We start from the raw sequence: 28,000 nt of genomic DNA on the forward strand, positions 1-28,000 counted from the left end.
TTGAAAAAAAAAAATAAATAAATAAATAAACATTAAAAATAAAATGCCAGTTGTGTCTGGGAATAATTCAGGATGAAGGTGGTACAGGTTTTTCAAGACTTGCTCTTAAACAGTTACAGGTAGTACGAGCAGCTGCCATGGATTCTTTATGTATGAGTTGTAGTGTTACTTGGGATTTTATTTATTTTTTATTTATTTATTTATTTATTTTTTTCCAACGTTTATTTATTTTTGGGACAGAGAGAGACAGAGCATGAACGGGGGAGGGGCAGAGAGAGAGGGAGACATAGAATCAGAAACAGGCTCCAGGCTCCGAGCCATCAGCCCAGAGCCTGACACGGGGCTCGAACTCCCGGACCGTGAGATCGTGACCTGGCTGAAGTCGGACGCTTAACCGACTGCGCCACCCAGGCGCCCCTTTACTTGGGATTTTAGATTTGCAGCACGCATATAGTGGGCCTGTTAACTTCACACTCATTCATTGCCTGATTTCATCCCATGCGAGGTAATGCCAGCTCACTCATCATACTTACAGCCCTAGAACTCGCTGTCCTCCTTTAAATTTTTTTTTTTAACGTTTGTTTTTGAGACAGAGACATAGCATGAGCAGGGGAGGGTCAGAGAGAGAGGGAGACACAGAATCCGAAGCAGGCTCCAGGCTCTGAGCTGTCAGCACAGAGCCCGACGCAGGGCTCAAACCCACAGACCGTGAGATCATGACCTGAGCCAAAGTTGGACACTTAACCGATGGAGCCACCCAGGCGCCCCTCGGTATCCTCCTTTAAAGGATAGAGGAGCTGTCACTGGGAGAGGGCTCTGGTGGCCCTGCTCCAGGGCCTTCACTTGACCAGTAGCTGGTCGACTTTGGGCAAGATACTCTTCATTTTCCTCCTCTGTATGTTGAGGTTGGACTTGCTGTTCTCTGGGGTTTGTATTTCTCTCTTAAGATTCTGTGGTCCTGTTTTAGGAGTTGTTGATAGTATGCCTTGTGTTGATGGTCTCGGCATCTTTTGGATTTAATTGACTAGGCATGCAGACAAAAATACCCATCCTCCTGGGATATGTACCTGGGAAAAAGAAGCAGATGGAATTGTGACGAGAGAGCCTATTTTGGGTTGTATTACTCATTTATTTTAGACAGTTTCTTGCCGAATAACTATTCTTATCACTTGCTTTTTTGGCTGTGTAATTGAAACCTTCTACTGTAATATAAATAAATAAGCATAGAACTTACATGTATTTTAGCTCCTAGTGGGATATGTTTGTTGCCCAACCAGCAGATGCAAAATTTTTAATGCCTATGCTATATCCTATCCTTGTTCACAAATGATGTGTGCTAGTGTAACCCTGGCATCTGAGAGGTTGATGAGTCCCTTTTGCCTGTCATATCCTTTTCTTGCTTTCTCTTTCCTATTTGCCCAGCCCGCTGGGAGCACTGAAGAGCAAAGTTGGAGGGGTACCAATCCAACAAATGAAGTTTTTTTTTAATGTTTATTTGTTTATTTTGGGGGGGGGGGCAGAGAGAGAATCCCAAGTAGGCCTCATACTGGTAGCACAGAGCCAGGACATGGGGCTCGATCCCACGAACCATGAGATCACGGGCCAAAATCAAGAGTTGGACATAGGGGCACCTGGGTGGCTCAGTCTGTTGGGCGTCCGACTTTGGCTCAGGTCATGATCTCATGGTTTGAGTTCGAGCCCCGCGTCAGGCTCTGTGCTGACAGCTTGGAGCCGGGAGCCTGCTTTGGATTCTGTGTCTGCCCCTCCCCTGCTCATGCTCTGGCTCTCTCTTTCAATAATGAATAAACGTTAAAAACAAAAAAAAAAACAAACACAAAAAAAGAGTTGGACACTAAACCGACTGAGCCACTCTGGCACCCTCAACAGATGAAATTTTCAAAAACTTTCTATTTGGAAATAATTTCCAACTGACACAAAGATTGCAAAGAATGAGTAGTACAAAGAAAACTCTTTTACCCTTTATCCAAACTCTGCCAGTGTTAACATTTTGCCCTGTTTGCTTTATTATTTACAGTTTCTCCACGTATATATGTACACAGGTTCTTTGGCTGAACTGTTTGAGAGTAAGTTGCCTACGTCATGGCCCCTTGACCCTATGTAGTGTATTTTCTAACGGGTATTTTCTTACGGAGCCACAATGCAGTTAGCAACTTCAGTTAATGTAACATTGATTCAGTACTTTCATCAGATCTGCCATTGGTATTCCAGTTTTGTCCTTTGACCCAGTTATGTCCTTGTAGTATTTTTCCCCACTTTGGTGCAGGATCTAGCCTTAGAATCGAGTATCGCATTTACTAGTCATGACTCGTTAATCTCCTTTAGATTTGTTTTAAATTTTGGAAACCAGTGCCCCTGTCCATTAGTAGCTAATTGGTGGTTCTTGTTTTACTGTATTGTCCAGTATAGTACATGGATAGGTTTTCCCAGCATTAAAACATACTGTCCTCTCTGTACAAGATGTTTCCTCTAACTGGTCCCCAGGGGGACAGACAATGCTGCCTCGACCTTCTCACTGCCACAGTGGGACCAGTTGGGCTTTCTGGCCCAGATGCCTGGCCGTTTTCCTGCTTCTACCTCCCAGTCTTCAGCAGTAAACAGACCCCTTTTGTTCACGGGAGAGACAGAATCTGACCTAAACCCGAGAAATACTGTGCAAACCCAAAAAATACTGGGAGGTATTTTTTGCCATTGATCAGCTTGATGGTAGCTTTAGACTAAAGCAGAAAAGTACCTTTTAGTGATTAGAATTATGTTTAGATGCGGCTAAACCATATGTTTTAATCAAATAATTATCTATATGATGATATTATACAAAGTTATATCTGTCGTTACTCCCAAAGGGCGAATATTTTCAAAGTTAAGCTGTAGGCAACAATGAGGAGCCCTTCTGAGGCAAACGCAGAACTTCATTAAAAAAAAATTTTTTTTTTTTTAATTTTTTTTTTCAACGTTTATTTATTTTTGGGACAGAGAGAGACAGAGCATGAATGGGGGAGGGGCAGAGAGAGAGGGAGACACAGAATCGGAAACAGGCTCCAGGCTCTGAGCCATCAGCCCAGAGCCCGACGCGGGGCCCGAACCCACGGACCGCGAGATCGTGACCTGGCTGAAGTCGGACGCTTAACCGACTGCGCCACCCAGGCGCCCCTAAAAAAAATTTTTTTTAAACGTTTATTCATTTCTGAGAGAGACAGAGAAAGAGAGGGAGAGAGAGAGAGGAGCAGAGAGAGGGAGACACAGAATCCGAAGCAGGCTCCAGGCTCTGAGCTGTCAGCACAGAGCCCGACGCGGGGCTCGAACTCACGGACTGTGAGATCATGACCTGAGCTGAAGTCGGATGCTTAACCGACTGAGCCACCCGGGCACCCCATGCAGAGCACCAATAGTTAAGTTCCAGACATGTGTTCGTGGAGTCATGGTAAGTGCATCTGCTCTGGCCTTGCTCTCCTGGAACATGGTGCGTCTCCGTTTCTTTCCTGCAGTAGAAAACTGTTTTTCCTGCAACTTCTGTACATAATTTTTTTTTTTTTTTTTTTTTTACGTTTATTTTTGAGACAGGGAGAGACAGAGCATGAACGGGGGAGGGTCAGAGAGAGGGAGGCACAGAATCCGAAACAGGCTCCAGGCTCCGAGCTGTCAGCACAGAGCCCGATGCAGGGCTCGAACTCACGGACCGCGAGATCATGACCCGAGCCGAAGTCGGACGCTCAACCGACTGAGCCACCCAGGCGCCCCTGTACATAATTTTTGAAGTTAATCACTGCACTGCACATCTGTAGTCCCAGACAACCCCTCTTCTTAGCGTTGCCTCTACTTTCCCATCACAGATGGGCTAAGGGACACCTGGACTCGGGCACAGATGCGGCTGAGTTGGGAGACGCGGCTTGTGGCGCGTGCCAGCTGCGTACGTGTGAGCCAGGCACTCGGCACCCCCGGCCTCAGCGCCTGCGCTTCTGACGGCTGGACTTCAGAGGTCCAGCCGGTTTCAACAGTTTGCTTTTAGAGAAGTAAAGCGAGATTTCTACTCATTAGGATGTGTTTAGGGTTTTTTTTTTTTTTTTTTAGGGTAGTATCTGCCATTTGAGACACACAGAGCAGAGACAGGAAAGGAGGGAGAAGACCTGTGAATCCCTCCTGACCAGGGCTTCCTCTCCAGGCTTTCCTGCTTTCTGGCTTTTTGAGCCGAGTGACTTCAGAGGGGCCACGTAGATGTCACGTTGTTGATTCCCGTCGCACATTCTTTTAAGCTGCTTATTCCGTCTCATGCTCTGACAGGCCTGAAGGCCAGAGGGCCTTCTTTCCTCATCTGTTTCCTCTTCCGTGAAGAAGAGTGTAAGGGAGAAGGAGTGTTCTCTTCAGAGTCGGAACACCCACGGTAATCCTGTTAGCTTCTGAGAAAGTTTGTAAGAGATTGAAATGTCTTCACTAATGGCATCTGTTGTAACGCATCAGGTATGCCTCGCATACTTTTGAGCCTTGGTCCGAGGCTAGTGCGGAATCCTTGTTCTCAGAAACCTTTCTATACAGGCAAATAGAGTGATAGCATTGTTCTAGATATGCCACAGGATATTTGAGTGGGACTCTGGGATGCTGGTCCTCATGTTTTTGGGTTTGGCGGCAAGGAGGCCATGAGCCCAAGTGCAGGAGGCTCATCTGAGTCACCTCCTTGGAGGAACATACTGGGAAAGGTGCCAGGAAGCTTGATAAAAGCGTCTTGAGAAAAGAGTCATTTTTTCCCCCCGGTATTGATTTTGTAAAAAGATTATGCTTCGGTGGGGGGCATTTTAGAGGCAAGTACATAAAACATTACAAATTTTAGGTGGGGTTTGAGAAACCTGCCATGTACGTGTCTTAAGTTAAGGACCAAGCACCATATTATCCGCTTTGGGTCTCAGTGTCTTTTTAAGATGAATGGTTAGCATTCTCCCGTTTTTTCCAGAAATGTTTATTGAACGCATGTGAGTCCGAGGCCTTAAAGGGGGAATTTTAAATAGTCACGTGTATTTTAAATTCGGAAGGATTACCAGTATTCCTGAGAAACTAAAAGTGATACTGTCTCCTTGTTCCTTTTTTTCTCCTGAATTCGGACTGTAAGACATTTGAGCACCAGTCCATGCTGGATGTGGTAGAAAATACAAATGTGTTAGGCAGAGTGTCTTCCCAGGCATTTTATGTTCTGCCTATGGAGAGGCCCACTACCTATGAAGTATTAGCAGTGGCAGATGGGGCTCTCAGCCCTTTATTCCTGGCATTACGTTCACCGTGTGCTTTACACAGATTATTTAATCCTTAGAACGATCCCATGTGTTAGGTTCTCTTATCCCTAGTTGTGCACAAGAGGAAAAAAAGTGACAGATTAAATAACTAGGCCGAGGTTGAAGTGCATTTGGGCTCAAACCTGAGGAATGCAGTCTCGGAACCCGTGCGCTTGAATTGTGCCGTGCTGAACTGACCAGAGAACAGGGCCATGGGCAAAACTGTTGGTACTGATTGCAAGAGATAAAAACACGAGGTACACACAGCGAAGGGAGCCATGCTGTGAACTTTCATTTTGTAAGAAACGTCATGAAGGTAGAGCTATGAATTGCAGACCCAGGAGCAGGTGCAGGATGGGAGGAGACACTTGCTGGGGAGACCATGCGTGCTCAAAATGGAGGGATGGCTTCCTGTGGTGAGTGATGGTGAGTCAGGCGTGCTTTCCTCCTTTCATCCTAGTAAACTCTGCGTTCTTCAAAACCCAAAACGCATGTTCTCTGTGAAGCCTTCCTTCTCTCCCTCAGACCGAGTTCGTTCCCTTGGGATCCGGAAGCCATTTATACATCTGTCACTACTGGATCTCGTAAACCATCCTATTCTACTTTTTTTTTTTTTCATAGGCTCTGCCCTTCTCTCCCCCAGGCTACCTCCAGTCCCTTGAAGTCAGGGGGTCAGTCAGTCTTGTTCATCTTAGTCTTATCGATATTCATCTCCGGGGCTTAATGCAGAGTCAGTTACTTGGTGAGCATTGGGCTTATTTGTTTGTTGAATGAATGGCTGAGTTTCTCAGTCCAGATTCAAAGGCCCTTTAAAGCTAGATTTAGAATAATTGGGACAGAGAATCCATGTTTAGAAGAATTCATCTGGTGGTGAAGCACAGATTGGACTGGAATTGGGAGAGCCGACATCAAGGCAACCAGGGAAGAGAAATTATAGTAATCTAGGCAGGCAGGGATCAGGGCCTATAGAAGTGATGAGGGAAAAGGTGCAAATCTGAAAGACAGTGTAAAGCAAGAACCAGGTGGCCTGGTGATCTTAGAAGATAGAAGGAAGAGTCAAAGATTTCAGATGATGTGATCCTTCCCTTTTCAAGTTTTCCTTGTAGTTAGGTGATTATGGGTGTTGGTTGACTTTGTTGTTCCTTAATAAATGAGTCAGTAGTAGGTAGGTCTCTGAACCACTGAACCGTGAGCAGTGCAATAAAAGGAACAGATAAAGTCAGAGCAGGCACAGCTGAAAGCTCCTCCGCGCTGCAGGTTTTTAACTCTTTGTGGAACAGAAAACTTTATTTTAGATAGATACATACACTCCGAGAGAGTTTTCTGAGCCAGGTTTATTTTCTCATCCTGCCTCAGGGTTTTAGTTTGCTACTGACGTAAGCCGAGGAAGTCTGGGGGAAGTATACACAGGCTTTTGGGATTGTAATCCTTCATGCTGTCCCCCTAACAGCTCTGAAAACATAAGTGATAGTTCCCAGCAATCCAGGAGTCTCCCACTCAGACCTGACCTTCAGGCCCCCAGTTGCTCTCAGTAGTTGTGCTGATAGAGGAAAAAACACAACTTTTAAACTCACTGGCTGAAAATAACAACCTGAATGCTAAAAATAAGTATGCCATTAAGTTTTTTAAATGGTGTATGTATACTTGCAGAAAAGTGCACAAATCCTAATGTGCATCCTGTGTGCTAACACTCAGATCAAGAAAACAGAATGTTACCAGCATCTCAGAATCCCTCTTCCCCAGAGGTAACCACTGTTCTGATTATTTTGCTTGTTTTAAAAATTAACATACAACGAATAATGAAGAGTGTGTTTTGGCTTCTTTTTACTCAACGTTGTGTTTGTGAGATTCATCCATGTTGTTGCATGTGGCGATATTTATTCATTCTTATTGTCTTATAATATTTTCCTGCTGAATGAACCACAATTTATCCATTCCACTGGTGATACTTATTTGGGTTCTTTTGGCTTTTTTGGATATTATGAATAATGGTGCTGTGAACATTTGTGTACAGTTTTTTTGATACACGTGTACCAATTTCTGTTCGAGTTCTCAAGGAGTAGAATTGCAGGATCATAAAGGAAGCATGTGTTCAGCTGCCAAGGGTTTTCTCTCTTAAAAAAGTATTTTAAATTCCAGTATTGTTAGTATACGGTGTTACATTCGTTTCAGGTGTACAATAGAGTGATTCGGCACTTCCCTGCGTCACCCGGTGCTCATCGTGACAGGTGCCCCCCTTCATCTGCGTCGCCTGTGTCACCCAACTCCTCATGCACCTCCCTTCTGGTAATCAGGAGTTTGTTCTGTATAATTAAGAGTCTTGTTTCTTGGTTCTCTCTTTTTTTCCTTTGCTCATTTTTGTTTGTTTCTTAACTTCCACATAAGAGTGAAATCATGTCTTTTTCTCTGACTGACGTATTTCACTTGGCATCATACTCTCTGGCTCCATCCATGTCATTGCAAACGGCAAGATTTCTTTCTTTTTTATGGCTGAGTAATATTCCATACTCCTCCATACCGTTTTCCACAGTGGTTACACCAGTTTGCATTCCCACCAACAGTTCATGAGAGCTCCTCTTTCTCCGTATCCTCGCCAACATCCCTGAGTTGTTAATGTGAGCCATTCTGACAGGTGTGAGGTGGTATCTCATCGTGGTTTTGATTTGTGTTTCCCTGATGACGAGTGATGGTGAGCAGCTTTTCATGTGTTTGCTAGCCATCTCTGGCTTCTTGGGAGAAATGTCTGTTCATGTCTTCTGACCATTATTTGATTGGATTGTTTGTTTTTTGGGTGTTGAGTTGTATCAGTTCTTTATATATTTTGGATGCTCACCCTTTATTGGGCATGTCACCTGCAAATTATCTTCTTCTGTTCCACCGTTCAACCACTCTCTGAAGTGGTTGTGCCAGTGTATGCTTCACCGGCAGCAGTATGTGCATGTTCTAACTGCTCAACAGCCTTACCAACTCTTGTTCTTGTCCTTTTAATTTTAGCCGTTTTGGTAGATGCATAGTGCCGTCATGGTTTGAATTTGCATTTTCCTGACAACGGATGAGGTTGAGCACTTCTTTTCTGTATACGCTTAACATTTTTTATTTTTTATTTTAGAGAGAGTGCAAATGGGGGAGAGAGAGGCAGAGGGAGAGAAAGAGAGACTCTTAAGCAGGCTCCATGCTTGGTGTGGAGCCTGATGTGTGGCTCGATCCCGTGACCCTGGGATTATGACCTGGGTGAAATCAAGAGTAAGATGCTCAACTGACTGAGCCACCCAGGTGTCCCTGAATAGGCTTTTTGAATACCTTCTTAGAATTAACTATTTGTCAAAAAGTTGAATCCTTTGTTTTTCCTTACTGATTTGTACTCTAAGTCCTCTGTTGGAAATATCTTTTCCCATTTTGTGGCTTGCTTTTGCGTGCTCTTCCTTATGCCATTTGATGAATATTCTGATTTATCAATCTTTCCCTTTGTTTAGTGCTTTTATGTGTCCTTTTCAAGGAATTTTTCCCTACCCCAAAGTCATGAAGATGCTCTACGTTATCTTTTAGAAGCTTTATTGTTTTCTCTCTCACATTTTATATCTGTTGTCCAACTGTAATTGTTTTGTGTGAATGTGTCTTACTTGGTTTTAATTTAATCTTGTCTTTCCTTAGTTCTTCAAGATCCGGATCTTACATCCCAAGCACAAGCTGGGAAGCAGTTGGGTGTATTGAGTCCTGAGTGTGCTTCATAAGTTAGTCACTACAGGGCTTGAGTAGGCTTTGGGAATTGGAGCCTGCTCTTCCTACCACATCATGGCACGTGGGTTTTGTTTTATGTCCTTTGTTCCTTCATTACTGGAAAGTGAAGTCTGCACGGAATCTTACCACTTCCTTACTTGCCTTTAATCCCTAAACCCACAGCAATCTGGATTTTGACTTCATCCCCTCCTTGAAACATCTGGCAAAGGTTCCAGTAGCCTTCTTGCCAGTCGGGAGGAATTCGCCAGTATCCTTCGAGCTGTCTGCTGGTCTTGAACCTATCTTTTCTGTCTTTACATCTCTGTTCTGTGTATATGACTTTGATCTCCTTTTTGTCTCCTGTAAACTTTTACATAGTTTCATTTTGAAATCCAGTTGGAAAAGCCTCATTAGAGATGTTTGGACAAAGCCCGTAAAGCCTGAGGGCATGAATCTCCAGTTTCAAAGGAGGCCTACCACTTCAATTTTTTGTTTTGGTTTGTTTTCATTTGGTATTTAAGACCAAATAAAAATGATAGCGGCCATAACTATGAATTAGGTAATTCTTTAGAGTTTACATAGTAGCTTTACGTGGGTCATTGTGACGTAGGTGTTAATATTGCTGTCGTAGAAGTGATTGAAAATGTAAACAGCATGCTATTTGTTTTTATTGGCAAGCTCCTGGTGATACTACTGGGTTAGGTTTTGGAGTTTCGTTTTTCGTGTAACCGTCACTCGGTGGGGAGCGTCCATCCTGTGATCCATGTGGATGCTTTCATCTGTCCACTTTTCTGTTGGAAGGTTAGCTTGGGTTTGGGCAGTGAGGGTGGATGGGACCGGGAGTGGAGTTAGAGGTGCGTTCTTTGGAGAGATTGTCCTGAACTTGTCCCAGCAGCATTTAATACAAGGCTGGTGATTGTCAAGTTCACAAACTTGTCCCTGAAGAACCAGTACAAATTAGACCTTGGTGGTGGTTTGCCTCAGTGTGCTGAGCTCGGGTGTTTTCTAGGATCTACCCTGAAATGATTCACTACAAGAAAAAGTTGTGGAGCAGGTGTGATTTGAAGATGTGTCCTTAATTTTCAAGGACCCATTTTGACTCCAGAGGAACTACTGATTTATTTATTTTTTTTATTTATTTTTATTTATTTATTTTTTTCAACGTTTATTTATTTTTGGGACAGAGAGAGACAGCATGAACGGGGGAGGGGCAGAGAGAGAGGGAGACACAGAATCGGAAACAGGCTCCAGGCTCCGAGCCATCAGCCCAGAGCCTGACGCGGGGCTCGAACTCACAGACCGCGAGATCATGACCTGGCTGAAGTCGGACGCTTAACCGACTGCGCCACCCAGGCGCCCCACTACTGATTTGTTTTTAACTCAATAGATGACCTAGGTTCAACAGGTATCTCTTAATTTATGTTAAGTTTTGTTTTTTTGCCAGTAAGTTAAATGGTGAGATTTTCCTTTGATTCTTTCAGATCTTTCCCACAGACTGTTTTTAAAACAACAAATTTTGGGGCGCCTGGGTGGCGCAGTCGGTTGAGCGTCCGACTTCAGCCAGGTCACGATCTCGCGGTCCGGGAGTTCGAGCCCCACGTCAGGCTCTGGGCTGATGGCTCAGAGCCTGGAGCCTGTTTCCGATTCTGTGTCTCCCTCTCTCTCTGCCCCTCCCCCGTTCATGCTCTGTCTCTCTCTGTTCCAAAAATAAATAAACGTTGAATAAAACAACAAATTTTTTTTCTTTCACAAAACATTTTTAAGCTTGCTTGCTTATTTATTTATTTATTTATTTATTTATTTATTTATTTATTTTGAGAGAGAGGGAGGAATCAGGGGAGAGGCAGAGAGGGGGAGAGAGTCCCAAGCCAGCTCTGCACTGTGAGCACAGAGTCCGATGCAGGACTTGAACTCAGGAACCGTGAGATCTGTGACCTGAGCTGAAAACCAAGAGCCTGATGCTCAGCTGACTGAACCACCCAGGTGCCCCAACAAATCTTTTTTTTTTCCCCCGAATCAAATGGGTATACCAAGTCGATTTATGAAACAGATCAAAGCATTCTTTTACTTACATCAATTCATTTTAGAAATTTGAATATTTAGCATTTACTTAGAAAGCGAGAACAGTGAGATGTTTCGATCAACACAAAAAGTTGAAAACAGGTTAAAAAAGATTGTGGGCTATTTTAGTCTGACCTTCCAGTTATTTCTCCATTTGAAAAAAAAAATGTGTGTGTATATGTACATACACACACACACACACACACACACATATTTAAGTAGGCTCCATGCCCAGTGTGGGGCTCAAACTCATGATCCCAAGATTAGGTCACGTGTTCTACCGATTGAGCCAGCCAGGCCCCCTAAAATACGTAGTTTTTAATAGCTTAATTTGCAGGGGCACCTGAGTGGCTCAGTTGGTTAAGTGGTTGACTCTTGGTTTTGGCTCAGGTCACGATATCCTAGTTCGTGAGTTCGAGCCCCACATCGGGCTCTGTGCTCACGGCTCGGAGCCTGCTTCGGATGCTCTATCTCCTCTCTGCCCCTCCCCCACAGTCGTGCTCGCTTGCGCTCTCTCAAAAATAAATGTTAAAAAGAAAATAGCTTAATTTGCAATCCAAGGATATTTTTCAGTTGAACTGATGCATCGGTTTGAAAACAGAGTAAGAGGGGCCAATCCTGATCATAGCTGTAAACTTCAGACAAATCCCAAGTGCTATAACTATTGTACAGTAATTCCTCACTCAGCGTGCCATTATGACACATCACGCAGCCGTTCACGTATGACTGCGGCATGGGAGGGACAGCCGTGCCTGGCACTGCTTGAACGTGACCCCTGTGTGCTCTGTGGTGTGCTTGTGCATGCCAGTTGATGTGGACGGGCTGGTGTAAGCCTGACTCGGCCCCTGTAATTGGTACCAGGCCCAAGAAATGCCGGTGTTGCCACAGAGATGGCCCCAGTTCCTCGGGGTCTTCAAAAGTCGGTTGCCAGGTGGAGGCCTCTGGTAACATTACAGATTGATTACATAACACATTTGGGTGTGGGCTTGCTTTAAAATGCAATTTTTATCATCAGCTCTTAACTGTGGGGACAGTGGAGAGGATATGGAGGAGGGAGGAGCGGGGAGACTAGAATGAAGAGATAAGAAATCAGAACTGCTCTTGGCTCTTGATGGTCTCTGGGTACGTAATGCCAGCGCAGATTCAGAAATGGTCTAGGAATGCTCGCCTTCCCGCAGATGGGCAAGTGAAGGAGGGCGGACCCAAACTCATTGCTGCAAACGATGCCCCTACATGAGTGGGAGAAGAGGGAGTGGGCTTGGAGCCCCAGAGGGAAGAGGGAGACGGTGGGCTCTGGGGCTGACAGCACCTCCCCTCTCATTCTCCACCTGAGCGGTTCTGCCCAGCGGTTGCCTGTCTGTGGGTCCGTGGCTGGGATGTGCTGATTGGGGGTTGCTGCTCAGTGTGTTTCCTAGCTGCCTTCGCCTTAGCCTCTGGTGGCTGCTCATTCGAGACGGACAGTTGTCAGAACGTGTGGCTTCTGAAGGGCCTTCAACAACAATCCCCAGGAATCCATGCAGCAGTTTGATTGCAGTTGTTGTGAATCAAAATATGGCTAATTGTTTAGACTTGGGGCAAATGTATAGTTGACAGGAAGTCTGTAGGGAGCCCTGACCTTCTCCCTGGGTCTCTTCTGCCTATTCAGTCAGGGCCAGGGGCTGGTAATTTGCTTTCGATATACTTCCAGAATTAAATTTTGAGTCATTTGTTCCCTTTGCCTTAGCATAAATAATTGAAAATCGATTGCACGGTAGCATGGATATGTAGAATACACTCAGAATTTGGGTTTTGAGCCAGCTGGGAAATTCCCTTCAGTTTTTCTGAATCCCATGTATTTGAAGAATGTTGAAACAAGATGTTTGAGGAAGTAAATTACTATTGCTGTTGAATGTGACCTGGAGGGAACTGAGAAAAGTAGAACTGGAGACACGGTTACTGATTTTTTTTTTTTTTTGTTTCCTAAATACCTTTGTTAGGCCTCTGAAGAAGCCTCCCTCAGGGCATTGGAAAGTCTGATGACAGAATTCTTCCACGATTGTACAACCAACGAAAGAAAACGTGAGATAGGTAAGTGAAGTGCTGAGCGTCGCCAAGAGTCCTTTCAAACACACAAAGTGTGTGGTGAGGAGGAAGGAGTCGGTTGCCTGGGCCGGTCAGGCCTGCTTGTTTCCCCTTAAATTCTTGGCTTTTTTTGGCTCTTGTTTTGCTGGTCGGTGGCGTCTGTAAATCAAGGGCTGTGGTTCACGGAGCCCTCCATAATCCACGGTGATGGGTTCTCTCTGGCCAAGTGTGGAAAACCCCTCCTGCCGCTCTCTTCTTAATTTCAGCAAAGTTGAACTTCTGTCACAGAAGCCCGTGACTGTTACCTTAAGAAAACAGCTCCTAAAAGTGTCAGAACGACATGGTTTTGGTGTGTAGAAGTCCAATCCAAACCTTATCTGGTGCCTAGAGGTCCTTTATGTAACTGGTATTCCCTTGGGGGCTGCTGCTACATCTTTATCTCTATGATTGTCTCCCCTATTCTGCAAGTTGTGATGAATAAAGGCTTCAAACAACAGAGATGAAGATATAATTACCTTGGGTCTCCTGGGAACCTCAGCACCTTCTAGAATTTCCTTTTGAATTTCATATTCATTTACATGAGCATTATCCATTGAAGCACACTGTGAACTGTCATATCTCTGCCTCAGAGACATGCTGCACTGTGGTCCTAGAGCACTCTTTTCCCCCCTCTGAGTCCTCACTTAACCCCTGAACTTGAAAATGGAAAATGTTTTCTTCTCTGTCCCAACCTAAAAGCTTTTCCCTCGGATGTTTGACTGCTGGGTTATAACTTTACATTCATTGTTTTCACCTCCAGGGAGGCCTTTTTGCGTGTCTCTAGGACTCTGGAGGCCCATTTCTCTGCCCCACTTGGCTTCTCTAAGTCATGTTGGCCAGTTGGGTGTTGTGGCTGATTTCTGCCTTTGGTCCAAGGTTTGACTAAGGTCTGGATTTCCAGGTAGCCAGTAGACCTTTTTCTCTTGCTTTCTTTGAGCATCATATCAGCTTCTGGTAGTTGAACTTCTTACTTTTACTTTTTTTTTCTTATTTATCCTTGAGAGTACTACTACTTATTTATCCTTGAGAGACAGAGTGTGAGTGGGGGAGGGACAGAGAGAGAAAGAGAGGGAGACACAGAATCCAGGCTCCAGGCTCTGAGCTGTCAGCACAGAGCCCGACGTGGGGCTCGAACTCACGAACCGTGAGATCATGACCTGAGCCACAGTTGGACACATAACCAACTAAGCCTCCCAGGCGCCTCTTTACTCTTCTACTTTTAAACTTGGTGCTCTCTTTTGGGCCTGCCCCATATATGCCTGTCTTTTCTGACGGAGTGTCTATAGAGAACCAGAGCTTTCATAAACAAGGGATCGTTGTTAGTTTTATGCTGCCAAAGTACCTTATACTTAACAGTAAAAATACAACTGGTGATTTTTACCAAAGCAGGTGAAGGATCTTTCTCTTACATCAATCTGCTATATCCCAACACTAATATCTTTGAAGTCCTATTTTTAGCTTATAATTGAAGTGGTTTTGGTCTTTCTCTCAATTAAAACAATTTTTCTTTAAAAGTATTTATTTATTTTGAGGAGGGGAGGGGCAGAGAGAGAGGGAGAAAGAGAATCCCAAACAGGCTCCACGCTGTCAGCACGGAACCCGATGCAGGGCTCGGACTCACACACTGTGAGATCATGACCCGAGCTGAAGTCAAGGGTTGGACCCTTAACTGACTGAGCCACCCAGGCACCCTGGGTTTTCTCTCAGTTTTTGGTTTGCCAAGCAAATATTGCTCACCTTCAGTGTTCATGAATTTAAAGTGGAACCTCTTAACTAAACTTGTATTCTAATCTGATTTTAAAATAGCTTTAAATAACCAGATACTACAAATGTCTAATTTAAACACAGGCTAAGGAGAGTCTCCAGGGGTTTGGTTCTATATGGTGGGTGTGTCTCAGTTGGCTTCTCTTTGTACCTAGTCTTTGGAGCTTTGTTTGAGTGTGTGGGCTGGAACCGCGTGCTTCCTTTTCCATAGTTTAGGATAAACTAACTTTCCTGGCGAGGTGGCGGAAAGGAGGCGCGTTATTAGTACTCTAGAGGTACAGCTGTTAGCAGGGAACCTCAAGGGACAGTCTGGTCATTTTCACAGCGGAGGAAGCCGAAGCATCAAAGAGGAGCAGTGATCCCTCGGAATCAGACTCCATGAGTGAGCAGCACAGTCTCCAGCCCGGCGTTCCTCATTTCTAGCCAGAGCTCGTTCTTTCCAGTTTGACTCCTGCTCTGGGATTCATACAAGCTTATACTTAACCATAAGGCTGCTACAGTGAGGTCTTCTGCTAGCAGAGCAGTGATCTTAGGGTCCTTCCTGCTTTTCCAGGGGCTTCCTAGAATCTCTGGGGGTTGTTTGCCTTTTATTCATCCTTTTACTCTTCAAAATTTTTCTATTTTTAAACTTCCTTTTTAACCTTTTAAATTTATGTTTATTTTGATTTAAAATTTTTTTACCCCCTTTGTTTTGTATTTCATGCCCTGTGTAGCAGGTCAAGATGACTAAGGGGCAGTGTGTTCGGAAACGTGGTGACAGACTTTCAGTGCTTGCTGTCCTGGGCTTCTGGCTGGCGGTACCAGGAGCCTCAGGAGGGGGAAAACCGTTTCTAACTGATTTGATGTGGACAGGGCTGCTCGTGGTAACTCCCGTGATTGCTGCTCTTACTTACCGTTTTTCATGTGGTAGTTTAGAATGAAACCACACGAATACCAAATACAGAGAATTAGCCGTCTGTAATCCTCTTGCATTTTTTTCCTGTCCCGTGTTTATAAGGTTAGCCTTAATGTTTTCTTGTCCCGCTTCTCTAGCCATCATTTTGTGTGTGTTTGTGTGAACACTGTTGAGTCCTGAGGAAATACATATAGCCTGTAACCCAGAGGAGACAGGTTAACAATTAGCCTTCGTTTATAAGGTAAAATGATACTTGGATCACTTTAGGCTAAGTAAGAACTTTATCATTGAAAGTTTCTCTGCCTCAATTAGTGCCCTTAGGCTATTGGATTGTAGATGGCTGAACACATTGTCCATGTTCATTGTCACCTCAGAGTCAGAAAAATGTTGTACAGTCTGTCCTTTCTATCTCGAAGACGCAGCTGGATTTTGCTATTGTTTTGGGGGCCATTCAATTATATGGAGAGATGTGTGTTTAAAAACCTGATGAGACAGCCCAGCCATGTGTTAATTTCATGTCTTTTTCATAGCCTTCTTTGTTGCTATTTAACTTTTTCAGAGGAGCTTCTTGATAACTTTGCCCAGCAAATAGGAGCCTGGAGACTCTGCCTGTACTTCCTCTCCAGCACCAGGAATGACTATGTCATGATGTACAGTTTAACGGTGTTTGAGGTGAGTTGTCAGATGCCTTTATACTGTTCTGAAAAGTCTTTTGTAGTCACGACGCCAGGTCATTGGCACTAGACTTTAGCTTTGAGGTGCAGCTGACAGGGAAACAGCAGTAGCTCAGCTCAGGGACTTCCTCCCACACGCCGCCCCCGTCAAGATGTCTGGCTTCTGGGGCACCTTTCCATCTTCAGCCCAGAAAGGTGAGGCAGGGCTGGTTTGGTAACGTGTAACTTTGCCTTTCACGTCATCATTTAAAAGAGAAAGGTAATGAAAGAGAAACAGTTTGGGAGGAGAGGTGATACCCATAATGCTGTTACCCAGCCAGAAACATTTTCATTTATTTTAACTCTTCCAAATTTTGTCTTCCTGTGTATATCTTTTCTTTTTAACCTAATTATAATCATGTTGCTCATGCCTCTTTGTATTCTGCCCCCCGCCCCCCCATTTAGCCTTTATATTATATTCCTATATAAGTGGTTATACCATTATTCACCAAGTGGTCCTCCTGTTGTTGAACATTATAGTTGTTTTCTTCATTTTTTGGTGGCCATCAGAGACAGTGGTGTAATAGAAAGTTTTTGCACATGCAGCCTTTTGTTTCTGTGAAGTTATTTAGTGGATCTTTTGAGGATGGGATTGTTGTATTATAGGGTTTGAATATTCCTAGTACTCTTATTGCTAAATTGCCCTAAACCTTTGTTTAAAAGCAGGGTCTTTTGTTTGAGATGATGTAGCTAACCGTTGGATGAAAGCCGGTTATTGTTGTGTACAGATGGTTCACTTAGAAGATGTGTATTTGTTTTTCAGAATCTGATCAATAAAATGTGGCTTGGGGTCCCATCTCAAGATAAGATGGAAATCCGTAGCTGCCTGCCCAAACTCCTTTTGGCTCACCACAAAACCTTACCTTACTTTATCCGGAACAAGCTCTGCAAAGTTATTGTTGATATTGGCCGTCAAGATTGGCCCATGTTCTACCATGACTTTTTTACGAACATTTTACAGGTAAGGATATACCTAAGGAAACTTCATCTCATAAACTGTTTGTTTGTAGAAGTGATTATTTCCTTGTCTTGAGGGGGAGTTTTCAGATTAGCATTTTGGAACTGCGGTAGTGAGGTCATCGTAGGACAAATTATCCACTTCGTGTTCTTGAGACATGTACCTTTGTGCTTGTTGAACGGGGACGGGGCCGGGGGGGTGGATAACCCAGTCGCTTTGTTAACCTCATGGGAAATTTTGTTCAGCAAAGATCTGAAAGCCTGTTAGGTCCTGTGCCAGGTGTTGGGGTGCATGGATGAGGCCTTTGACGGTTACGCTTTAGTAAGAAGATAGCTGTGCAAACGATCGTCCGACACTGTGGAAGTGTGTGTGGCGTGCAACGGTGGCATACAGCCAGCAGACCCCAGAAGCTGAGGTGTCCTCAGTGTTGTTGGGTGAAGCGGTGGGGTGCTGGAGTAAGAGACCAGATTGATGGGCTGGGGCCAGGCCGGGAAGGGCCCTGCTCTTGCAGGGGGCTTCAATTTGTAACCTATAGTCCTTCCGTGGGAGCTAATGAAAAGTGTGTAGAAGGGGGGAAGACAGGGCCACATTTTCGTGTTGGAGCCACAACTCTGGAACAGTATGGGGTGTGGATCGAAGAGGGGCGAGGCTGGACCCCTGACGCTGCTGTTGGAAAGATAGGAGCTACCGTGAGGACCTGGCCCCCACCCCCCCACCCACTCTGGCGGGTGGAGGCGGGGCACTTAGGAGACCCAGTCAGGAGGCTGTGGTTAGTGACTGGGTGGTGGAGGTGAGGCAAGGGCGGGATCTAGAATGCCTTCCCGGTTTCTGGCTCAGATAGCAGATTCTCCAGGCCAGGGGTGAAGGAAGAGGAAATGAGTTGGGGTGGAAGATGGGGAATTCAATTTGGCAGAAAAGGCACTTAGTATTTGTGCCCTCCTTCTTTACCTGAGACATTGGGAGCTGTGGATCTGGGGCTCGGGAAGGTGGTCGGGGCGCAGGTCAGGATTTGGAAGTCATCAGGGCAAAAGGTGGGACCCAAAAGCCAAGCGGGAGATGCCGTTGTTCATTTGAATCCTATGCGGAAGTTGGAAACACTTTCATATTATTGAGGTAGTCACGGGTATACAGGAAATGGGCATTAGGTATCGTTTATAGAATAAAATTCTTTGAAAGTTAGTGTCTCGGTGACTGTAGGCTCAGGATTTTCTAACATTCTGTCTGCTCTTGTTACAAAGAATTAGAAACTAATTCTTTCTTAGCAACTAAGAAAAAATAGAGCATCCTTATTGCTTCTCTCAGACTGCCTCAAAGTGATACAGAAATTCTTCATTCAGTATTGTTTTGTGTAGTGACTCCATTTATCTAAAGGTTTATTGGGTTGATACTTCAAAGGAGATTCATGCATTTACTCAGTAAGTTGTTTGTTGAATACCAGCCGTGCGCTAACTAAACGTGTGGGGAGATGGTAATGAAACAAAACAATGGCTCTGCCTTCTGGAGCTTATAATCTCAAGGAGGAGACATCCGTAAACAATAAACAAATAGACTTATAGGTGCTTCTAAGTGTTATGAAGAAAATTAAATCCAAGGCAAGGAGAAAGAGAGCGTTGGGGGTGTTGTCTAGACGGCGTGATGAGAAGGCTTTTTTTGAGGAGCAGCCATTCGAGTAGAAGCCTGAGTGGAAGTGATGGAGTGAGCCATGTGGGTATCTAGGGGAACAGTGTTGGAGGGAGAGGGAATAGTAGGTGCAAGGACCCTGAAGAATGGCAAGGAGGCTGGCGGGCCCGAAGGGGTAGGACACGAGGGGAGAGGTTTTGCTGGCTCTCTGTGGTATATTTGCCTTCACTCCAAGGTGAGGACAGTTGTGGTCACTCTCCACGGCCTCCCTGGAGGGAGACTGCGTTCCTGGGTCGGTTAGTGGCAGGTCCCGTGAGAAGCAGCAGTGGACTGTGAGCCGGAGGCCCCCGGTCCTGCCGGTAGCAGTCGGGGGAGCCGTGTTCCCACCCGGCTGGGATCACTCCTTTCGATGGAGAACAGATTTCCTGTCAATCCTTGAAATATGATTAATGGTAACAAATGACCGTCTGGAAGAGCGTTTTTTAGGCGAAGTGCTCAGGGAGGTTTAGAAAGGCTAGTTGTTGCCCTCTGTTCTCTACCACTTCCCTCTTTGCACCCCTTCAAAAATGACTCCGTTTACCTCATGCAGCCTTTGTGACTTTGGAACGCCCCATAGCGGAAAGAGCAGCGAAGGGGGCAAGCGGGTGTGGGGTCTGCGTCTGTTGTCGCAAATCATCTCTGGGTTTCGCCACTCCTTCTGCTTCCGGGAGCCTCCTTTTCCTTCTCTGTAAAACGAGAGGATTGGAGTAAGTGATCTCTCAAATCCTTCCACTTGTAGTAGCGCTCTGCTTCTTCTCATTTATCCGTACGAAGCAGTCAGTGGCGTGAAAGCCAGGTCAAGAATAATGGTGCTCCGCTGCAGACGTGTCTGGTAGTGATAATAAAGTAAGCTTTTCTTCAGGTAGAGAGCTGCCCAGTTCTGGAACCATCCTCACCATCCTCTGATCCTTTGAATAAGCCATCTCTAAGAGGTTTTTTTCGGGCTCAGTTCCCTCACGGTCCGCTTGCTGTCTGGGGTGCATCGTTTTGTGGTTGTTGTTTTGTTTTTTAACTGACAGTTTGGTGGACCTCTATGCAGTTCATGCCATTGTTGTGGTGACCACCATACCAGGCAGAGAGGAGTTGATTTGGGGCCCCAGCGGGATACTTGGAGTTCTCTGTGCTGGCTTTGCCCTTTCTAGGCCACTGGAAAAGGAAATAGCTGAAGTTGAAACTGACCTCTGTTGCCCCCACTCTGCCCTCCACCTCCCACCCATACACTAGGCCAAATATCACAGCTTTGTAGAGTCTGTTCTTCAGATTCCTGAAATCTCCTAAGCTCAACCTGTGGTCACATTGTGCCTGGCACCAGGTAATTAAGGGGTAAGCAGCACAGGAAAAAAATTACCATTTCTTTTCTGGTTGGGTGGTGTAATAAAAATCATTGAGCCTTTTCAGAAGCTCACACTAAGTGCCTGAACTTGAGGGGGGAAAAAAGGATCTGAACTTGATCTTCAACCTAAAAGTGCTTATTTTCTGTTAAAGTAAATTGCAGAGAATTACCAATGTTACAAGATTAAATTATATATGTGAAGATGGTCGAGAGAAATGCTAGTTTACAAACAAGCTTTTTGGACACAAAGCTGGTGAGGAGAAAAATATTTGATCAGGCTGTTCTTTTTTTTTTTTTTTTTTTAATGTTTATTTTTGAGACAGAGAGAGAGAGCATGAACAGGGGAGGGTCAGAGAAAGAGGGAGACACAGAATCCGAAACAGGCTCCAGGCTCTGAGCTGTCAGCACAGAGCCCGACATGGGGCTCGAACCCACGGACCGCGAGATCATGACCTGAGCCGAAGTCGGACGCTTAACCGACTGAGCCACCCGGGCACCCCTGATCAGGCTGTTCTTTCAGGAAAGAATAACTTTCGTTTTCAGTTGGCTTTTTGCCTGTCTCCCCTTTTCCCAAACGATGAGAGAAGGGAGGGCTTTGGATACATTTTCCATAGCGTAGGATTTTTTTTCCTATGGGAGCACAGAGCATCTCACACCTACAGGAAAAATTTACTGCCAAATTGGAAGAGTCGGTAATACGAAGCATTCCCAGCCAAGAGAGTAAGAATGAGGGCTGTGGGGGAAAATAGACACAGAAAGAGGTAGAGGAGAAAGACGGGAGTGAAAGAGGGGGACGTAATGGGAATCTTTAAAGTACAGATTGATAACCCACAGGCCTCCGGATGGGAAGAGATGCTTATGAAGGGTCAGTAAAGAAAAGTTGCTTCAGGGATTTCCTGTTCCTCCTGCTGCGTTTTCTTTTACGTTGTTAGAAGTAGCCCAAACTTGGACAAAAAGAAGAGAAAACTTGTGGAGGCTGTATCTGAAGTTTCAGTGTCCAAGATAATTGATTTAATAAGAGCATTTTCAGCATGCCCTTTATTGCCACTTGTCTTACATCACGCTGCTCCCAACGACAGTTGAATTTATCCTCAGTTCCCTGAATTTCCTGCTCTTTGGGATGAGCTTTGCCTTAGTCTTCAGAGGGGAGAGCTGTTTGCAAGGGAAAGGCAGGTGCCCTGTATTGCTTGAAGCGGAGAAGGTGGGTTCTATCCTGTCCGGCTGCAGTTCCTGGTGCCCTCCTCTTCTCTGATTTTTGTGGACTGAATAAATAAACAACTTATTTGTATCAGAGAATGAGTGATTTTTAAAGTTCATTGTGATCAAAGAAGATGGTCAAGTGTTCCTTCAATTGTGTACGTACTCTGGTATAGATTGTAGCATAGAACTGCACAGAATTTTCGTGGCAGCTTTTTACCATTTCTGGAAACTAAAAAGTAAATTGAATTAGTGAGTAACACTGAATTTTTGAGAAATTGACTAGAGAGACATAAATAGTGTTAATGCTGTTGAAGGTGTACCTTTCTTTCTGTCTCTTGCTTAAGGCGACTAGTACAGTGTAGTGGATATTGTAGGTGGTAGAAAAAGAACTCAAATCTCTATGTAGGTATTTGCAAAATTATAACCGTAGCCCTCATTATGCATGTTTCTGTTCTGCCACGTGTTTAATCTTGAACTTGCATGGAGCATGCAAAGCTTAGAAACGTAACATTGATTTAACCCCTGAATGTTGAAAAGATAACACACATTTCCTTGTTGCTAATACACGAATCTGGGCAAAGGGACCAGGGCTTTGTTGGGAATCTGGACATGTAGAAAAATTGTCGTGTTAGGTGTAAAAGAGCATTGTGTTCATGGTTCGAGTTTTGTCTTTAGAATAAAACGAGAACGTACTTTGAATCAGTAAAAAACGTACAGAAATGCACTCTGAAGCACTGATTTATGCGGCCCGTTCCTGTGAAATTAAACGCATGGAGGGACTCACGGGTTTAATGTTTCGTGGTCCTCCTCGTCCTTCCATCGGCTGGGCAGTCTGCTCAGAACTTCTTCTTCCCTGCAGTTGATCCAGTCCCCTGTGACAACCCCCCTCGGGCTGATCATGTTGAAGACGACTTCAGAAGAGCTGGCTTGTCCCCGTGAGGACCTCAGCGTGGCTCGGAAGGAGGAGCTGCGGAAGCTGCTGCTGGACCAGGTGCAGACTGTGCTCGGGCTGCTGACAGGTGAGCCGTTCGGTGGAGGCAAGGGACACTGGCGGTGGTGCTCTGAACTTTTGAGCAGTTTTGCTTGTGACTGTGGCCGAGTTGAAAAACAAAGAATGTGGTGGTGGCGTGTGCCGTCAGCACTGAGCCTCGTGTCCAGCACGTGGTAGGACCTCCCCAGATGCTCGTAACCTACTTGTTTTTACTGTCTTTATGAATCGGTCCTCACTGTCACTGTCGTTAATGAGGTAGAGATCAGGTCATGGGAATGTGATTGAAATGCCAAGCGCTGCATGCTCAGTAAGGTGGGTGGCGAGCACTTCATGTAAAATAATTTGAATATAAGATCAGGAGAAGTTGGAGGAGGAGGGATGGGGAAATTTCAAAATCCGCTCAGGGAGGTGAGACCAGATGTGGCATCCGCACCCCGTGCGCCTGGTCGTGGTTGTAAGTAGCATTTTGCTCATCATCTTGTCTGTTTTATCAGAGCCTCGTAACCGTGTGTGAGGAGTAAGAATAAACAGAAAGCAAAAGCAAACCGCACAACGAGACAGGAAGGCGGGACGAGGGTGGAGCATGCTGGCTCGCCAGGGCCCTGCCGCTTGCTTGTACGAGGAGCAGGTGCAGCCCTAGTCTCGGGGCCCTTGAGGCGCCGGGGGCCCGCTTGCTGCTTGAAGGAATGCCGCAGCGCAAAAAAAAAAAAAAAAGAAAAAAACAGTTTTTATCTGCAGCTCCTCTGCCCAGACTTCCTCTCGGATCTCTAGGAACTTGCTTCTTTTGTCTGTGTTACAAAAGTGCTGGGCATGCAGTGGTCACTTAAAATCGGTTGAGAATGCCCGATCAAAAGTAAACTTGTCGTTTGCCCCATGTCCTTCCCCACGTCCCTAGGGGAGACCCACACCTCAGAGCATTTGTTCATTCAGAGCACGTTCAGTGATGCCCCCAACTAGATGTTATATTTCTATAGTTAAGGATCATGTCTGATACCTCTGTGTCCTGCCGTGAAGACGTTAAAATTTTTTCAGTTGGGGTTAATTCACGTAGCGTCAAATCCACCATCTGACGGTGTCGCAACTCGGTTTTTAATACATTCACAAGGTTGTGCAACGATCACGCGATCTAATTCCAGAACACTTTCATTACTGCCCTTTCCCCCTCCAACCCCTGGCAACCACTAATCTGTTCATCTCTATGGATTTTCCTATTTGGCCTTTTCGTTTAAAAAAAAAAAAATCATACACTATGTGGCCTTCTTAGTGGGATACTTCAAAGCCCATCCATGTTATAGTATTAAATGTTTTGAAAACACCGTACTTTCAAAAGCTTTTACAGCTGATCATCTTATGCAGTAGGTTTCATAAAGAGGTCCAGAGAGGAATAAAACACAGTCCCTGTCTCTAATGAGGGGTACTTGAGTTGGGGAGAAAGACAGCTAAAGCCAGTGTGTTAAGAGTTCAGTAGAGGTGTGTTTTACTCACAGGCAGAACCGAGCAGATGAGACTTCCTGGGGACGATGGCGGCTGGGTGGAGCTCTGAGGGATGGACAGGCAGCAGCCTGGTAGAAAGGTCCAGCTCGGGTTGGCAGGAGGAGAGCAGCTCAGAAGCTGGTGTGGAAGGAGTAGCACCCCGTTGAGTGTGCGCAGCCTTTGAATGGAGGTGGGGGTGGGGCCGGGTGGGAGAGCGGAGGCCGGAGGGAAGCCATGTTCCATGGGTGGGTGACGCTGTTGGCTGGGGGAGGGGCGGAAGAGCAGCAGTGGCAGGTTTGTGGGGGAAGATGAATTGAGTTTAGGACATCCAGGTGGTGGTGTCCGGGAGCGTCTAGTTGGACCTACGGGAGAGGGAGGTTTAAATACTGACGTTTGATCGAAGGGATCAGATCTGTTTTTAAATCTGACTTTCATAGGTTAGACTTCATTTCTCTCTTAAACTCCATTTCTCCTTCCTCACTAGGTATCTTGGAGACTGTCTGGGACAAGCACAGTGTCACTGCTGCCACCCCACCACCATCCCCGACCTCAGGAGAAAGTGGTACGGTCTGCCCACCACGTATGCTGTTCCTCTTTTTAAATGCACTTGGGGGGCTCGATGGGGTAGCGATTGCTTATCTATGCCAGATACAGATGCTGATTTTTCCTTCATCACTTTTTGGCCTCTCTGCCCACGTTTTCTGAGTAGGTAGCTCTACTTGGTTCTTTGTAAGTACTTGTACTTCCTTAATGTAACGTTTTGAACAACATACATTGTTTCTTCCTTACCCATCAGAAAAATGGCACCTTTGATGTTCTGTCATCTACTTCCGTTCCCTTCAGCTTATAACTGTGTTGTCCCTCCTGGTTTGTTTTTTGCTTTTTCTCAGATTTCATGGCTGTATTGCTCATGCTCACGTTGGCATGAGCCCGTGAGCCTGAAAGGTCTGCTTTGCAGTTATGCAGGGGTCAAGGTCCGAGGAGCTGGTTGGCTTCCTGAAGCCGGGGGGTGGGTAGGGGGGGCGGCACGACACACGGGAGAAGAGGATGTGGAATGCTTTCTTCCCTTTGGGGCTCAGGGAAGATGGGGCCAGTGTGCAGTAATCACATCACCATCAACTTAGATCAGTTCAGAATAATTTGATAAAGCATGGCTATATTTACAGTGTCACTAAGTGGTTTACTGGAGGCTGATTATCCACAGTTACATTAATCAGTCTTTCAGAAGTGAGTGCAGTTCGCCTAAAAATGGCTACTTCAAGGATAGAAAGAGGAAATGTGTCTGAGCAGAAACTTTTCGTTTCTGAATGCTTGTGTTTACACTAAGTGATCACAGGTGCTTAGAGTATATCCTGTGAATTGCATATTGTTGCTTCCTCTGCTGTAAAGGTTGGTTGGTATGGCTGAGGGGAAATATTTCTCCATCTTTCTCCTTTACCCCGGGAAATGGGCTGTTGAAATCAGACACCTCTAAGCCCGAGCTGTTTCATGTAGCCTGTTATTGTTAGTATGTGGAAGCTGAAATTCTCGCAGAGCTGAAAATACAGCATGACGTTTTGAGGACTGCCCATAGTCTACCAATTTATTCCAAATTCCATTTGTCATACTTGGATTAAAAACTGTTAGCCACTTGTCAGACTTCTTAGATGAAACACTATTACAGAGCTTTAGAGTGTTTTAAAAGCCAACAGGGATTTGAACTTTATTTGTACTTGGTGGCAGACTTTCATTTTCAACGTGGATATTTGAGATGACTTAGCAGATTTAAATTTTGCAATACATGATGATTAAAGGAAAAACTGCAAATGAGGCAGAGCCTTGCTTTCATGAGGGTACACTTTGGAATCTCTTGCAGGTTAGCTGATCTTAGAATATGTCATTTTGTTTAAATAGTAGCTTGCAAAGATCAGTTCTGTTGAATTGGATTTGGTTTTAGGTGGTTGAATAGTGGCTTAGCATCCAGTTTCGTTAGCAGTTTACTCTAGTAAAACTTGTTTTTCTGAGATCATTTTCCAATGCCAAAAGTGGTATGTTTTAGTTGGCTTTGTTCAGCTACATGTTCTGAGCGAACTCAGTTTATGCTTTGATAGACTTATTTTCCTGGAGGCCAGGTTGGGGAATATCAGATAATACAAATCAAAAATACATTCTTGCCTGTTTTCTGTGTTGCCTAAGTTTTGCTTATGAGGCTAGGTAAAATACAGTATGAACCAACTTGACATTTCCATATAAACAAAACCTAAAAATGTGTGTATTTCTTGAGAATTGCCTCTTAGACAGTATTAAGACATTTTTGAAGTCTTGAATTTTAGTATTTGAGAAAGAACAAAACAAATGGAGACTGTTTGGAGCCTGGGAAGTTAAGCAAGCTGGTATACTTCCCCTTAAAAAAAAAAAAATAGGGGGCACCTGGGTGGTCCAGTCAGTTGAACGTCCAACTTCAGCTTTAGGACACGATCTCACAGTTTGTGAGTTTGAGCCCCGTGTTGGGCTCGCTGCTGGCAGCACAGAGCCTGCTCTGGATTCTCTGTCCCTCTCCTGCTCATGTTCTCTTGCGCGCTCTCTCTCTCTCTCTCTCTCTCTCTCTCTCTCTCTCTCTCTCAAAAATAAAACATTAAAAAAAATACAGGATTGCATGTTCATTTGACATGCCTTTTTCTCTGACAGTTGCAAGTGAAGCTGTTGGATCTTGTTCCGTTATTTGGATGATGCTGAGGAGTTAATTAACATTTATTTTGATGGTTTTGCTCAACTGCCTTTGTGCACTTAAGACACCAAGTTAAGCAGTAAAATTTCTAAAAAGTTGTTGAGCTTTATTGACCTAATAAACTTGCTGTTAGGGACAAAAATTATTCTGAGCAACCTTAGAGCCCAGTGAGTAAAGCAGATAATTCCTATACCCACCCCACCCAACCTTTATTTAATGGGCAATCCCTGCCGGAATCCCCGAATCCCTCCGCGGTGGGGAGTCCCCCCCCCCCCCCCCCCCCCCGGATACTTTCTGGTAACATCGTTTTTTGTCTGATCATTTTCAAAGAACAAAGCCCGCGGACGAGTCCCTGCGGTGGCTACTCTGGCAGTCTGGAGATAGAAAAAGCTTTGAAGGGTGCTTGTGGTCTGCTTCTCAGAATAGTTCCTCAAATTGTTGCCTTATCTTTGAAACTTGCCTCATTACACCAGAATCCTGTGAAGTAGATGACGGTTTCATCTCTCGTTTACGAATGAGGAAACTGGGGCTCATGGGGGAAATCACGTCACCAGTAAGTGGTGGAGCAGGGGCGGCCTCGGCGCACGGTCTTCGGCCGAAGTTTGCCTTCTCGGCCGCTCACCCCACGTCTCTCTGCCTCCCCCTCCCCCTGGTTCAGAGCCCCGGCCACCCCGCATCTGCTGGGCGCATCTGCTGGGCGCCTTCCCGGACTGCGGCCGTCCTGGGCTGTGAGAGGAGCAGGAGAGGAGGAGCAGTGCTCTGAGGACTGAACGTGACCGTGCCCTCCACACGCTGGGGCTGCGGCTTCCTGCTGCGCCCGGGCAGCCTCAGCCCTCCTGCTTTCAGAGCCTCTGCTCGTCCTCCCCTCTCCTTGCCTGGACAGATGGGGTGGGGGAAGCGGGGAACAAAATGAAATGGTGTAAATACTGCAGCTCCGAGTTAGCTTTCACTGTTCTGCAATAAAACTTGAGACCGTACCTTTCATCGGCGTGATGTGTACTGTCCAGTGTGGGTCTGTGCGGATACCAGTGATGGCAAGAGTCCAGGGTGCAGGTACGTTAGAGAGCTCAGATGGTGGGGACCAGTTTATGCCTTCCTGTTTTCTCCCACACTTTGCAGATTGCAGATCTTTGTGCACTTGGAAATCTTGTCA

The 28,000-nt window shown here is 45.3% G+C and overlaps 1 protein-coding gene and 1 long non-coding RNA gene across 8 annotated transcripts in view; one reads left to right on the forward strand and one right to left on the reverse strand.

The window, feature by feature from the left end:
* Nucleotides 1-28,000, forward strand: part of XPO6 (exportin 6) — a 104,934-nt gene that overhangs the window by 19,300 nt on the left and 57,634 nt on the right. For 4 of the 7 annotated variants that reach the window (XM_086692602.1, XM_086692601.1, XM_086692605.1 and 1 more), the window contains exons 2-6: nt 13,031-13,121; nt 16,373-16,485; nt 17,290-17,487; nt 22,536-22,695; nt 24,625-24,720. In XM_086692602.1, the coding sequence (XP_086548728.1) occupies nt 13,031-13,121; nt 16,373-16,485; nt 17,290-17,487; nt 22,536-22,695; nt 24,625-24,720 (658 nt within the window). The remainder of the gene's footprint in view (nt 1-13,030; nt 13,122-16,372; nt 16,486-17,289; nt 17,488-22,535; nt 22,696-24,624; nt 24,721-28,000) is intronic. The other 3 variants (XM_086692603.1, XM_086692607.1, XM_086692608.1) reach the window with 1 other exon arrangement.
* Nucleotides 15,857-27,993, reverse strand: LOC147573035 (uncharacterized). The gene is made up of 2 exons (XR_015245599.1): nt 27,826-27,993; nt 15,857-20,289 (listed from the first exon to the last, which is right to left on the reverse strand). It is a non-coding gene; the product is annotated as an uncharacterized LOC147573035 (long non-coding RNA).

The sequence above is a fragment of the Puma concolor genome, chromosome E3 (assembly GCF_028749965.1).
Source record: "Puma concolor isolate L17-30 chromosome E3, mPumCon1.1.hap2, whole genome shotgun sequence".
NCBI classification, from domain to species: domain Eukaryota; kingdom Metazoa; phylum Chordata; class Mammalia; order Carnivora; family Felidae; genus Puma; species Puma concolor.